At 43.8% G+C, this 15,657-nt stretch overlaps 1 protein-coding gene across 3 annotated transcripts in view; it reads right to left on the bottom strand.

Moving 5' to 3' along the window:
- LOC115159563 (tyrosine-protein kinase ABL1) overlaps positions 1 to 15,657 on the bottom strand; it is a 71,849-nt gene that overhangs the window by 16,903 nt on the left and 39,289 nt on the right. Inside the window, exons 1-2 of one of the 3 annotated variants that reach the window (XM_029709422.1) lie at positions 1,296 to 1,879; positions 1,007 to 1,156 (exon numbers count right to left, since the gene is read on the bottom strand). The exons of 1 other annotated variant lie outside the window; for it this stretch is intronic. In XM_029709422.1, coding sequence (XP_029565282.1) covers positions 1,007 to 1,091 — 85 coding nt within the window. In that variant the 5' untranslated portion in view covers positions 1,092 to 1,156; positions 1,296 to 1,879. Of the gene's footprint in view, positions 1 to 1,006; positions 1,880 to 15,657 lie in introns of those variants that run through there. One more of the 3 variants, XM_029709421.1, reaches the window with a different exon arrangement.

The following is a 15,657-nucleotide window of genomic DNA, read 5'->3' as shown; positions in this document are numbered from 1 at the left end:
TAAGCAAAGCAGACGGCAGTTTTTTTTCCTTTCACTCTCCAACACTCAGACATCATTTATAAATGAAGCATTTGTGTTTAGTGAGTGACAGATCAGAGGCAGTAGAGATGACCAGGGATGTTCTCTTGATAAGTGTGTGAATTGGACCATTTTCCTGTCAAAATGTAATGACTACTTTTGGGTGTCAGGGAAAATGTATGGAGTAAAAAGTACATTATTTTCTTTAGGAATGTAGAAGTAAAAGTTGCCCAAAAGATAAATAGTAAACTACAGATACCCCAAAAAACTACTTAAGTAGTACTTTCAAGTATTTTTACTTAAGTACTTTACACCACTGCCTGGGAGCATGTGACATGGGCCATTTCACAGTCTTCCATTACAAAACAATTTCACGGTTGAAACTCAATGTACTCCGGATTTCCCAGAATTCCATTAATCTTTGATTCAGGCTAATCCATTTAGCTCATCTTTGTTTCAAGTAGGGCAGAGTGTAGGCTTGGAAAATAAGTACAATGGCACACTTTATAAGGCATTTAGTCTTAAAAAACTCTACAACTCAGTTCAACTTGTCTTTGCACTTCATAATGTAGAAAAGCAATAAACAAGATGTAAATCTTAGCAAAGCGCAAAAAGGAAAGTGTAGATTTAGATTAGATCCTCTCTCCTCATAAACAAAAGTAAAACGGGCCCAGCCGGGAATCAGATTTCCTTGTATTCTCTCCACCCCCTCCCCCCCTTCTTTCCTCTGCACCGAGCCAGTGTGTCTGGCTTCCCTCTCCCTCCGCTCTACCTCTCTCCCCCTCCTCCGCTTTCCAGAGCCCAGGAACGACAGAGGCTCAGAGAGCTCATCTTCTCCCTCTCTCGACCTTCTCACCTCCCTGCCCAGCACAACCAGCTCCTCTACACTGTCCTCTCCTTTCTTTCTCTGACCATCTTTGTCTTTCTCTGAGAATCAATCCCAAAACAAAACTGCCAACCCCCCTTTAGCAGTTCCTCAAATTCTTACCTTCCAAGTAGCAGCTGGAGGAGGACGAGAGGCCTTTCTTAGATTTACACCCCACCAATTTCAGGCAAATCTCCAACATTTTCATTTGCTTTCTTTCGCTTCCACTTGAAAAATCCTGTTAGTTTGACGGCCCAGTGTCCCTTTGGTTTCCTTTCGACGGCAGATCAACAGAAAAAAGTTAGAAATGTTTCGTGGTCGGTCATGAAAAGACAAAGCACATGAACAAGACAAAAAAGGTTAAGGAACAAGGGATTCTGCTTTTCTCCTCAGAATCTTTGGCTGTTATTACCCTTTTCTCTCCTCTCTTTCACCAAACAGAAAAGGGAACTCTGTGCTGCCAGCAAAGTCTACAAACTTTCTAGTCCAAGCGGCTCCATCTTTTTTTCTCTCTGGTTCTGGTTAGCTCCTCTCCGGAGGAGGCAGAAACATCTTTTTTTCTCTCTGGTTCTGGTTAGCTCCTCTCCGGAGGAGGCAGAAACGACCCAAAAGCGTCCGAAAGCGTGCTGGACATGCGGATGTGTCAGTTGAGTGGGCAGTAGGGCAGTCCGGATGGTGCCATTCCCTCTCCTGTCCCCTGTGTGTGTGTATGTGTGTGTCCGTTAGCAGGAGAAGCACAGGGACTCACTCGTGCTACAGGCTGCCAACAAAGGGCCTCTTTCAGGATCTGCCTGCTGCACTGAATGACATCAGCTGGTTGGGCCCTCCCACCTCCCCCAACACACACTCAAGAAAGAGAGAGAGAGAACCACTATACACACACACCAAGAAGAACACAAACAGAAACACACCAGTGTGCCAAAAACACATTCAAAAAGACAGATGAAACCTCTGTTGACAACCAAACTTGAAGTTAAAACTGAAAAGTCCATTCTGAAAAGTTTCTCTTTGTCCTTCTGTTTGAGAGTCACAAGACACTTTTTCTAAAGCCCCTCCTCCAGGACTTCAAACCCCACCCTCACTTCTCCCCCTCTTCCTCCCCCTTTCTCTTGCTCGATTCTAAAATGTTTACAGGTTAGAGAATGGGGTCTGGAAAATGGCTGGCTTTTTAAAGGCACAATAGTTGGAGCTTGGAGTAGAGAGCTATTACACAGTCAGATAACAGAGAAAAGCCCTCCCTTAACGTTTAAACTACTCAAATAAGGTTGAATTGCCCCGGGCTGTGTCAACTGGAGGTGAACTGTGATAACTGTGAAATCTAATATGTCTCAACTGATAAAATAAAGACATTCATCTAAAAGAAGCATGCAGGGCCATGTGCTTCTAGGGAGAGAATGTTTGGCTGTTTCTGTGAGGAACAAAGAATCTCTGGCAGAAGTCAGGCACTCTTGCGACATGCCTTTCTCCAGCTCAGTCTTCCCTCAGCTGTCTTTTTAGTGGCCATACTGAACTCATGTGTTGCGTCATACTTTAGCATCTTATGCCTTGGCAATGTTATCAACAAGAGTCACTTGAATGAATAGGCAATTAACAGGCACAACCATGCAGTTGCTCCAAAACCAGAACATTGATACAATAAAAGGTGCTGAGGAAATTGTGGGTAAATGAAGTGTTACCACTATAGACGGAAGGCAATATTCAATATAGTCATAGACGGATAGACTTGTGACTTCAGTCGAGACCAGCAGGTTATTCACTTCCCTTCATGCAGATTCTGTGTATGTGTATGTGTATGTGTATGTGTATGTGTGTGTGTGTGTGTGTGTGTGTGTGTGTGTGTGTGTGTGTGTGTGTGTGTGTGTTACCTCTGCAGAGATCAGAGGCACACTTCAGCGGGTGACTCCAGACTGGCTGGAACCTTAGATGTGTCACTCCACAGCCCAGAAGCACACTGATAAAAAAGGACTGAATCAAGGCCAGGAGCCTGTTGCTGTTGAGTCTATGAGCTGTGAGTGCAGCAGTGTTGAAGGTGGTAATATGCCACCAAGAAGACAATAGGATTCTCCTAATGAGAGAGAAATAGTCAGGACTTTTTTTGTTTACTGACAAAATAGTCTAACATTCTATGAGATCCTCAAATCGGATGGAAATCCATACTTCAAACTCTTGGACATTAAGGCTACCCAATGGACTGTGGATTCAAAAGGGTCATGGGTTTGAACTGGGCATCTTTTTCATTCAAGTTACTGTATCTTAACTGTGTGACTAATGTCGGGCGTGGAGGGGGATGACATGTAGGCATCCTGACACATGGTGATGACCTAAGTGCCCAGAGCATCCTGTCACATGCCAACATCATCTCAGCCTGGCATGGCAAACATGTGCGTTCCTCTCACCCACACAGTGCCTGCACAATAATCAAAGAGAAACGCACCCGCATCCTCCATCGCCCCGAAACCCCATTAACTCACCGCAGTCACTGAGCAGAGAGGGAAGAGGAGAGATGGAGGCGAGGCTGTAAAAAAGCGAGGGGGAAAAAGGTTGCAGATGGAGAAACATGAAGCACATTGTTTGGCGATGAGCTCATAGGAGAATCACTCCATTGCGTTTTATATAATCCGTCTCTCTCAGTATGTTAACAGTTAGCTGACGTACACAGGATGGTTTTCGGTCCTTTTCCTATTTTGCCCTGTTCTTTGTTCCCTTTTTCAACCCCCTCCAGCACAGGAGAGTTGGGGACTAAACTAAACAAAGCAACAATGTGAAACACCATTTTAGTGTTGACAGCAAACCTTACAGAGCGGTGATTACGTGGGGCAAGGAAAATATTCCGACAATATTCAGGTAGTAACCTGAATATGGATATTCATGCTGAAAATGTACTAATATAAACGCATGCCCCTCTAGTGTAGGTCACAAAGGAATGCATTTGAAGATCATTAGAAGCACAATTGGTAATGATAGCTGCTGTGACCATTGACTAATATGGACGATATCCAGTTGAAAGGGAAATGAAAAGGGGTAAAAGACCATCAGATGGGTAGTAGAGTGGTATTAGGTAGACATTACCAAAAGCCAACTGCTCTGGGATTCATCATGTTGCTGTGGACTGGATGAATTGAAGAGAAGTAACCATAGGCTTCCAACAAAACATATACACTGGTATGTCCACAGGGGTCTGTCTTAGCCCCATTTGGCAGAAAGCAGTAATAAGGATAAGAGCGAGGACGTCAGTCAGTTCTCTCACAAAGTCGTCTCAGCGTCTCTCTGAGACACAAGGTAAGTAACCTACGCTGATCATTAAACACAGACATTGTAAAACAATGTAAGAAATGTCAGCCATGCAAAACTTGGCACTCGTCCTGCTCATCTTCGTGAGGCAACGTAAAGTATTGGACCCAAAATTCAAATGAATGAAATAGAAAGAGACAGGTGCCCTGCTGTAAGTTAATATAAGCATTAGAAGTTTTTCTACACCATAGTAGAAAGGCTCCTCATTCCATCGCTGCGCCTAACCAGCCTAGCGCCACCAGTGTTACTCGTCCAGCCTCCCTCTTGCTTAGACAGACCGAGAGGAACCAGGCGCGCGGGTGTGTTTGTGTTTACTCAGGGCCACTAGAGAATGCAGCCTGGGTGTCTCGGCCTCGTAGGCCTGGAGATGAGGACAAGGGTTTTGGGTTCCACATATCCTCCATCGGCATGGCACAGCTGGGGTGGGAGATGGGCCACTCATGGTGGGGCCCGGAGGGTAAGGTTTTGGGTAGGGTAGCGTTTAAGACGACCGGGTGATAAATCAATGGTGTGTGTGTGTGTCTCTGCACACAGGCATATACAGTGCATTCAGAAAGTATTCAGACCCCTTGGTTTTTTCCACATTTTGTTACTTTACAGCCTTATTCTAAAATGAATTAAATTGTCTGTCCCCCCCTCATCAATCTACACACAATACCCCATGATGACAAAGCAAAAACAGCTTTTTAGACATTAGACACAAATATGCTCTGGTATGCACTGTGGGACTTTATATAGACAGGTGTGTGCCTTTCCAAATCATGCCCAATCAATACAATTTACCACAGGTGGACTCCAATCAAGTTGTAGAAACATCTCAAGGATAATCAATGGAAACAGGAATGCACCTGAGCTAAATTTCAAGTCTCATAGCAAAGGGTCTGAATACCTAGGTAAAGAAGTTATTTCAGTTTTTCATTTTTAATAAATTAGCAAAAAGTCCCAAAAAACTGTTTTTGCTTTGTCCTTATGGTAACGTAACAAAATGTGGAAAAAGTGAAGGGGTCTGAATACTTTCGAATGCACGGTATATATGCACCTGAATACTTTCGAATGCACCGTATGTATATGTGTGTGTGTATATATACACATATATATATATACACACACACACACAGTACCAGGTAAAAGTTTGGACACACCTACTCATTCAAGGGTTTTTCTTTATTTTTACTGTTTTCTACATTGTAATATAATAGTAAAGACAACAAAAATATGAAATAACACATATGGAATAATGTAGTAAACAAAAAAGTGTTCAAATAAAATTTTATTTTAGATTCTTCAAAGCCACCCTTTGCCTTGAAAACTGCACACTCTTGGCATTCTCTCAACCAGCTTCACCTGGAATGCTTTCCAACATTCTTGAAGGAGTTCCCGCATATGCTGAGCACTTGTTAGCTGCTTTTCCTTCACTCTGCATTCCAACTCATCCCAAACTCATCTGCAGCAGAGGTAACTCTGGGTCTTCCTTTCCTGTGGCGGTCCTCATGAGAGCAAGTTTCATCAAAGCGCTTGATGGTTTTTGCAACTGCACTTGAAGAAATTTTCCGCATTGACTGACCTTCATGTCTTTATAGTAATGATGGACTGTTGTTTCTCTTTGCTTATTTGAGCTGTTCTTGCCATAATTTGGTCTTTTACCAAATAGGGCTATCTTCTGTTTACCACCCCTACCTTGTCACAACACCACTGATTGGCTCAAACACATTCAGAGGAGAGAACAAAATCCACAAATTTACTTTAACAAGGCACACCTGTTAATTGAAATGCATTCCAGGTGACTACCTCATGAAGCTGGTTGAGATAATGCCAAGAGTGTACAAAGCTGACATCAAGGCAAAGGGTGGAATCTCAAATATATTTGTTTAACACTTTTTTGGTTACTACATGATTCCATATATGTGTTTTGTCATCGTTTTGATGTACTCACTATTATATTACAATGCAGAAAATAGTAAAAAAAGAAAGAAAGAAAAATCCTTGAATGAGTAGGTGTGTCCAAACTTTTGACTGGTACTGTATATACATTTACAAAAAAAATATACGGGGGATTGGAAATGATGCAGACAATTACATTGATGGAAGCTATAATCTATCTGCAATATTAAAGCTGATCTACCCCCCCCCCCCCAAAAACAAATAAAATAAATGGTCATTAATATGGAGTTGGTCCCCCCTTTCCACTAGATGTTGCAACATTGCTGCAGGGACTGGCTTCCATTCAGCCAAAGAGCATTAGTGAGGCCTGGCTCACAGTCGGCGGTCCAAATTTCCCAAAAGGTGTTTAATGGGCTTGAGGTCAGGGCTCTGTGAAGGCCAGTCGTTCTTCCTCACCGATGTCGACAAACCATTTTTGTATGGACCTTGCTTTGTGCACGGGGGCAATGTCATGCTGAAACAGGAAAGGGCCTTCCCCAAACTGGTGCCACAAAGTTGGAAGCACAGAATCGTCTAGAATGTCATTGTATGCTGTAGCGTCACACGGGGGCGGAAAAAAGGGGGGGGAAAGTATGAAATGTATGCATTCACTACTGTAAGTCGCTCTGGATAAGAGCGTCTGCTAAATGACTAAAATGTCAAATGTAAAAAATGTTAAGATTTCCCTTCACTAGAACTAAGGGTCCTAGACCAAACCATGAAAAACAGCCCCAGACCATTATTCCTCCTCCACCAAACTTTAAAGTTGGCACAATGCACTCAGGCAGGTAGCGTTCTCTTGGCATCCACCAAACCCAGATTAGTCTGTCGGACTGCCAGATGGTGAAGCGTGATTCATCACTCCAGAGAACGCGTTTCCACTGCTCCAGAGTCTAATGGTGGCGAGCTTTACACTACTCCAGGCAACGCTTGGCATTGCACATGGTGAACTTAGGCTTGTGTGCGTGCGGCTGCTCGACCATGGAAACCCATTTCATGAAGCTCCTGGCGAACATTTATTGTGCTGACGTTGCTTCCAGAGGCTGAGCCGTTGTTGCTCCTGGACGTTTCCACTTCACAATAACAGCCCTTACAATTGACCGGGACAGCTCAAGCAGAGCAGAAATTTGACAAACTGACTTATTGGAAGGCGACAGCCTATGACACTGCCACGTTGAAAGTCACTGAGCTCTTCAGTAAGTCCATTCTACTGCCAATGTTTATCTATGGAGATTGCATGACTGTGTGCTTGAGTGTGCTTGATTTATACACCTGTCAGCAACGGGTGTGGATGAAATAGCTGAATCCACTCATTTGAAGGGGTGTCCACATACTTCTGTATAGAGATGAAGTCGGAAGTTTACATACACCTTAGCCAAATACATTTAAACTCAGTTTTTCACAATTCCTGACATTTAATCCAAGTAAAAATTCCCTGTCAGTTAGGATCACCACTTTATCACCACGCCTCCTTGCTCGCACACACTTTTTCAGTTCTGCCCACAATTTTTCTATGGGATTGAGGTCAGGGCTTTGTGATGGCCACTCCAATACCTTGCCTTTGTCGTCCTTAAGCCATTTTGCCACAACTTTGGAAGTACGCTCGGTGTCATTGTCCATTTGGAAGACCCATTTGCGACCAAGCTTTAACTTCCTGACTGATGTCTTGAGATGTTGCTTCAATATATCCACATAATTTTCCTGCCTCATGATGCCATCTATATTGTGAAGTGCACCAGTCCCTACTGCAGCAAAGCACCCCCACAACATGATGCTGCCATCCCCGTGCTTCACGGTTGGGATGGTGTTCTTCGGCTTGCAAGGATCCCCCTTTATCCTCCAAACATAACGATGGTCATTATGGCCAAACAGTTCTATTTTTGCTTCATCAGACCAGAGGACATTTCTCCAAAAAGTGTGATCTTTGTCCCCATGTGCAGTTGCAAACCATAGTCTGGCTTTTTTATGGAGGTTTTAGAGCAGTGGCTTCTTCCTTGCTGAACGGCCTTTCAGGTTATGTCGATATAGGACTCGTTTCACTGTGGATATAGATAATTTTGTACCTGTTTCCTCCAGCATCTTCACAAGGTCCTTTGCTGTTGTTCTGGGATTGATTTGCACTTTTCACATAAAAGTATGTTCATCTCTAGGAGACAGAACGCGTCACCTTCCTGAGCGGTATGATGGCTGCGTGGCCCCATGGTGTTTAAACTTGCATACTATTGTTTGTACAGATGAACGTGGTACCTTCAGGCTTTTGGAAATTGCTCCCAAAGATGAACCAGACACATTTGTTTCTGAGATCTTGGCTGCTTTCTTTTGATTTTCCCATGAGGTCAAGCAAAGAGGCACTGAGTTTGAAATACATCCACAGGTACACCTCCAATTGACTCAAATTATGTAAATTAGCCTATCAGAAGCTTCTAAAGCCATGACATCATTTTCTGGAATTTAGTGTGTATGTAAACTTCTGACCCACTGGAATTGTGATACAGTGAATTATAAGTTAAATATCTGTCTGTAAACAATTGTTTGAAAAATGACTTGTATCATGCACAAAAGTAGATGTCCTAACAGACTTGCCAAAACTATAATTTGATAATAAGAAATTTGTGGAGTGGTTGAAAAACAAGTTTTAATGACTCCAACCTAAGTGTATGTAAACTTCCGACTTCAACTGTATATATTGTAGCACTGATGGCCCTTTTCTTCTGTCGTCGGGGAAACGCTCAGAGGGTGCCATGGTGAGGAAGCAGCACCTGTGCTAATCTCCTCATTGCACGCTGGAATGCTAGAGGCTGAGACGGGGAATGCAGTTGAAATGTGTACACACACAGTACTAGCAGGAGGAGCAGAGGGCGATGCAGTACACTTGTGTATACACAAACACAGGAATAGGCTTTAGGCTACACGTACAGACAGGCATATTCACAAACACACCACACATTCCATGTACAAATTCAAAGTCTGATGCACACACCCAAAAAGGCCTCTCTGATAGTCAGAGACAATGCCATAAGTGAAATGTTCTGTCCATAATGTTCCTTTCCCATTGCAGGGAGTGGAGGCTAGTGTGACCCGGCCAAGTCTTATGGATCCCAAAAGCGTCACTTGTTTTTTTGAACGATGAATCATCTGCAGCAGAAAGAAATAGGGTGAAAAACAACACGGAGCAGGAGAGAGGGCTATCGGACAAATGAGGCCCACCAAGGAAAACAGCAACATGAGAGAGATGTGTGTGTAGGCTCATGCATAGCATGTCAAGTAAATCAGTCATTTTCTAAATTTAACAAAACTCATAATTTGACTCAGACAATTGGCAATGGAGCAGCATTTGATATTCCATTGTATTATGAAGGTGCAGAACAGAAAAGCCCAACAAAGGAAGGAGGTGAGTGGGTGTGCATGTGTGCGCTGCGGGTGGAGAGAGCGAGAGAGAGAGCGAGAGAGAGAGGAGTAGCTGGTGGAATCTTTCCCTCTGTGACAGAGCTGACCATACCTTGGTTTATCCCCCATTGGCAAGCATAAAAACCCTGTTAACTGTTATGAGGTCCATCTACATAAGAGAATACATGGTAGTGGCGGCAGACTCAGTTACTTCAGTCTAAACGAGGCCACTTGTATACACTTAGCCAAGACGCAGTAAACAGGGAACATGCAGTAAATGCCTCAGCTCTTTTTACAGACTATCGACCTTAATGAGACGTCCTGCAGATGTTTCTAGGTCTGAGAGGGAGAGGCCCTGCCTGTCCAGAGAAGTGGGGGTGGGGGGGTGGAAGAATAGAGAGCGAGTGGATATTAATCTATGCTAGGAGGCTGGGAGCTGCAGTCGAGGAGTTACTGGTTGGTTTTCTTTGTGTTTAAGTGGATCCAGATGCAGCCAGCGTAGCGGCCCCTCATATAGCTCGCTGCTGCAGTGGGGATATATAGAAGGTTCCTTGAATGCAAAGGACAGGACAGCTCATGTAGACTAGCCTGGACTGGGATCCTTTGTTTTGAGATTGTTTGCATTATCATATGTATGATGTTTATTGCTCTGTAATACAGTATTATAAACGAATGTATTCCAAATCTACTTAGGTTGCCTATAAAATAGAATATAAAGAGCAGTGCTGAATTACTAGACACTACTCATTTAACGGATTAATTGGATCTCTAGACCAGTGTTTCCCAACTCCGATCCTCGAGTACCCACAACGGCACACATTTTTGTTGTAGCCCCGAACAAACATACCTGATTCAACTCACTGACGGCTTGATGATTAGTTAACAAGTTGAATCAGGTGTGCTTGTTGGGGCACTCGAGTAGCGGAGTAGAGAAACACTGCTCTAGACCAAGAGCAATCCGCTACGGTATAAAAATAATGTTATATTACAAACATCATTCTCAAAATGTTCACAAATTAGCTTAACCGTAAGAATTCTGGAAGCAATACGCAAAATTGACTTTTGCGGCCACAGCATACCCGTTAGGGGACGGTGACTGGACAGAATTTGTTTCACAAGATGGAATTGACATCATAGGTAACAGGTTGTCCACAGAGGAAACAACAGCTGTGCTGCTAGCCTAGGCCTGGCCTGGCCGGGGCAGAGGGGGCTTTGCCAGTCAGAGCAGTGGGGAGGCAGGGTGGCAGGGAGAGAGAGCTCCCAGAGTGCATTCCTGCCCTGACTTGGAGTGTGTCTGCTCCGAAAATTTGGAGCACCAGGGGGAGGAGCACCAAGAGGACGATGGGATGGGGGGTGAGGAGGAGACGAGAGTTTAGGGCAGCGTTCCCCAAAAGGTGCACGTTTTGTTTTTTGCCCTAACACTACACAGCTGATTCAAATGATCAAAGCTAGATGATTAGTTGGATATTTGAGTTAGCTGTATAATGCTAGAGGACAGAGTTTGGGAAACCCTGGTATCGGTAGACGGGGATTCGGAGCGGGATCCTGTCACTTTAAATCCCCTCTCCCTCTCTCTCTGCTCAGGCTGACTCAGATGGGCTGATGAGTGTTTTTTTTGCTCAGGGTTCTGTTGTTGTTTTAACAGCCCTCCAGAGGGCCCGCTGCTGCCCCGCCGGTTAGCACTGCGATGATGAAACACGCTCCTCAGAGCACATTTCACGAGAGGCTTAAACAAACTCCTCGACCCCAGAGCCAGGCTGCTGGTGAGGAGCCCGCCCCCCTGCTCTCCCCACTCACCCGGCCCGACTACGCCAGATAGGAGTCATACAGAGGAGGAACAGAAGAAGAAAATTATGCCAAATAATATTAAGTCTGGAGAGATGAGACCGTATTAACACAGTTATAATGTCAAGTTCATAATGGAACATCAACATACATGCATACCTGAAGTTGTATAGCCTACCGGGAGTTGGAATAAGGTGAGAACAGTACTACTACCTGAAATAAAAACTTAAAAGTACAAGCCATTGACCTGGGCTAAATTGTGGGAATCTGAACAATCATCAACCAGTGTTTCTAATAATGACAAACACTTAGGCCTACATGCTTCTAGGATGAAAGTTACTGATAATTCAGACTTGCCGAGGCTGCTGAGGGGAGGACGGCTCATAATATTGTCTGGAAAGGTGCAAATGGAATGACATCAAACCATGGTAACCATGTGTTTGGTGTATTTGATACCATTCCACCAATTCCGTTCCAGCCATTACCACGAGCCCGTCTTTCCCAATTAAGGTGCCACCAACCTCATGTGGTAAAGTCCCATCTGCACTACAACCTGCATTGGGTAACAATAGTGCCCCAGAGGATGATCATAGCAAGTGTATGCACTGCAGAATGTATGTACAATGTACTCTAACTCTTTCAATTTCCGCCTCCAATTCTTATTTCACTATCATGGCCTTCAGTCATCTCATTCACACCTAATCGTTGCCTCTATCATAGCCATCACATCATTGGTCATGAACCTATCCTTCAAACCTTCTTCTGCGACCGGGACCAATGGTACGCTTGATGCTATATGAGCAACAAAACTATGCCTATAATTGCTATGAAACGGGAGCAGGAGAGACGGAGGAAGGAACAGAGAAGGGCGCATGAGCAAAAGACAAAAAAAGAGCACGCAAGCAAACGGGAGAGCGAGAAAGAGAGAGGAGGGGGGCTGCACCAGTTATTTGAGAGAGGAATGCACAATAGGTCACATTCCTAACTTCACTGCTGTGGCTTGCCCTATGTTCAACTCAACTATCTTTCTCTCTGCAATAGGCAATATTACTCAAGCTGCCTCTGGAGCAACATCCTTCACACTGGGCCAATGAAGAAAATGAAAGGGGGGTAATACTGGCTAATGCCCCAGATGTCAAAACATCTCATTATGAATGGAGAAGTCCAACACAGAAAGCCAGAAGAGAGTTGAGGCAAAACTAAGCATCAGTGTTCTTTCATTACCTTCAAGCTAGATTACATGTAGGCTAAGGGTGTATGAACCCTGGGGCCTTGAGCTCTAACTACACTGAACAAAAAACTAAACACAACATGTAAAGTGTTGGTTGCATGTTTCATGAGCTGAAATAAAAGATCCCAGAAATGTTCCACACGAACAAAAAGCTTATTTTTCGCAGATTTGTTTACATCCCTGTTAGTGAGCATTTCTCCTTTGCCAAGATTCCATGCCACCTGATAGGTGTGGCATATCAACAGCATGATCATTACAGAACACAATGCCACAAATGTCTCAAGTTTTGATGGAGCATGCAACTGGCATGATGACTGAAGGAATGTCCACCAGAGCTATTGCCAGTGAATTGAATGTTCATTTCACTACCTTAAGCCACCTCTCCAACGTCGTTTTAGAGAATTGGCAGTACGACGAACGGGCCTCACAACCGCAGACCACGTGTAACCACGCCAGACCTCCAGATCCGGCTTCTTCACCTGTGGGGTCGTCTGAGACCAGCCACCCGGACAGCTGATGAAACTGAGGAGTATTTCTGTCTATAATTAAGCTATTTATGTGGGGAAAATGTATTCTGATTGGCTGGGCCTGGCACCCCAGAGGGTGGGCCTGACTCCCAAGTGGGTAGGCCGCCCACGGCTGCGCTCCTGCCCAGTCATATGAAATCCATAGATTAGGGTCTAATGAATTTATATCAATTAACTGATTAACTTATATGAACTGTAACTCAATAAAATCTTTGAAATTGTTGCATGTTGCGTTAATACTTTTGTTCAGTATATATGGACTGGGCAAGTGTGAAGAGAGAGACTGCATTACTTGTAACGACATTTGTTTCAAAACATCTTGTTGTACAACATTTTTACTCAAAGTTATGGAGGAAAGACAACTAGGAAAATAATCCATAAGTGTTGGGACACCCAGCCTGCTGTGAACAGCCTTCCTAGAGGTGTCAAGCTGACCTAAAGAGAAAATTCCTCCTCTGGCTACACACAGACACCTGCTTTAGCTAGCCATCAGCTGGCCTGGGACTAAAGGAGCTTTGCTGACAACTTTTTTCCAGGTGGTCAAACCTTGATCAGAGGGAAAACACATTGACTCATCGAGGTGTTGCCCAAGCAGGGGGACAAAGGCTGTTACATAGAATTAACTGTGCCAAGTGTAAGGTGGCCCAAAAAGTCCCTCCAACCCCCGCAGTGGGCAGATGACATGAGAAATATCATTATCTGCTTACTGGTAAGTTATACCAGTTAGCCTAACTATTCTAGAAGAGTCAAAAATAGGCCTATGCGTCAAAACTATCTGCCAGCATTAGAAGAAGGCAGGGATGGGGGGGAATCAATACAGTAGAGCGGGGATAGGAAACTTTGATCGGGGTGGAGGCCACAAAAAATCTGAACTCACGAGGGGCCGCAGCTACTCACAGGTGCATCCCCCAACCACCACATTGTGAGAAAAACATTTTAGCAATCCCCCTCTTGACAGAGGAGATAAATGTTTTTAGTTTTAGAGTTAATTTCGTACAATTCTAAACATTTAGAAATGGGGCATAGAGAAAATGTTGCAGTTTTAATGTAAGTTTGCTGCAGCTCTACATATTTGGCCAGGTGCGGTTAGAAGATTTAGACATTTTATAACTCATTTCCTGCAATTCTAGACAATTTGCCATAGCATGGAGAGAAATGTTTGCAGTTTTTAACATGATATCTGAGTGAGACTGACTAACAAAAATCAAAATGGGGGGCACCCCAGCCAGTAATTCGAGCATGATTACTAAGTTTAGTTCGAGCATGATTACTAAGTTAACTTACCAATCTAAACAAATTTAGCTGAAATGGGCTAACTTAGTGACCATCAATGACTGACCTAAGAGAAAAACTGATGATGCACAAGCAAATGTTGAAATCGTACCTTGTGTATTGGACTATTCTAACTTGCAACAGTAAGTTGAGAACCTGACAGTTTCAAACAAATAAAATACTCTTTGGGTAATTTATGTTTATTTGATCTCAGGGCCTTCAAAGGGGAGTCTGTGGGGCGCCAGTTGCCTATTCCTGCAGTAAAGTTTTGCAATATTATTTTTGACGATATATCAACTTTTCAAGATACAGAAAGTGTCACAGTATGATGCGTTCTGCTAAATTGTATTAACAGTGGACTAATGAAACAAAAACCAAAATCTGTGGAGGTAGGGTGTCTGTCAACAAAGACTGGTGTGTGGTCTCTAATATTAAGGAAGTCTTGATGTTCTGCTTACCAAAGTTATAATTAACCAATAAGGCCTGAGGAGGTGTGGTATATGGCCAATATACCACGGCTAAGGGATGCTCTTACGCATGACGCAACACGGAGTGCCTGGATACAGCCCTTAGCCATGGTATATTAGCAACATAGCTTCAGCGTGTAAATCAGCTAGAAAGATGTGTCGGCATCGATTAATTGTCTCTGGCCCCCTCCCAGTTAGGGGGAGTGATGAGCTCTACAGCAGAGTCTCACAACTCAATCGCTGGTTAAAAACTGTTTTCTGCCCCTCCCAAAAGATAGAATTTGTAGATAATTGGCCCTCTTTCTGGGACTCACCCACAAACAGGACCAAGCCTGGCCTGTTGAGGAGTGACGGACTCCATCCTAGCTGGAGGGGTGCTCTCATCTTATCTACGAACATAGACAGGGCTCTAACTCCTCTAGCTCCACAATGAAATAGGGTGCAGGCCAGGCAGCAGGCTGTTAGCCAGCCTGCTAGTTTAGTGGAGTCCGCCACTAGCACAGTCATTGTAGTCAGTTCAGCTTTCCCCATTGAGACTGTGTCTGTGCCTCAATCTAGGTTGGGCAAAATTAAAGATGGCGGTGTTCGCTTTAGCAATCTCACTAGTATAAAGACCTCCTCCATTCCTGCCATTATTGAAAGAGATTGTGATACCTCACATCTCAAAATTGGGTTACTTAATGTTAGATCCCTCACTTCCAAGGCAGTTATAGTCAATTAACTAATCACTGATCATAATCTTGATGTGATTGGCCTGACTGAAACATGGCTTAAGCCTGATGAATTTACTGTGTTAAATGAGGCCTCACCCCCGGTTACACTAGTGACCATACCCCCCGTGCATCCGGCAAAGGTGTTGCTAACATTTACGATAGCAAATTTCAATAAAAAAAA

The sequence above is a fragment of the Salmo trutta genome, chromosome 23 (genome assembly GCF_901001165.1).
Source record: "Salmo trutta chromosome 23, fSalTru1.1, whole genome shotgun sequence".
In the NCBI taxonomy this organism is placed as follows: Eukaryota; Metazoa; Chordata; class Actinopteri; order Salmoniformes; family Salmonidae; genus Salmo; species Salmo trutta.
Note: the sequence above shows the minus strand (reverse complement) of the source record. Positions and strands in the feature narration are given on the sequence as shown.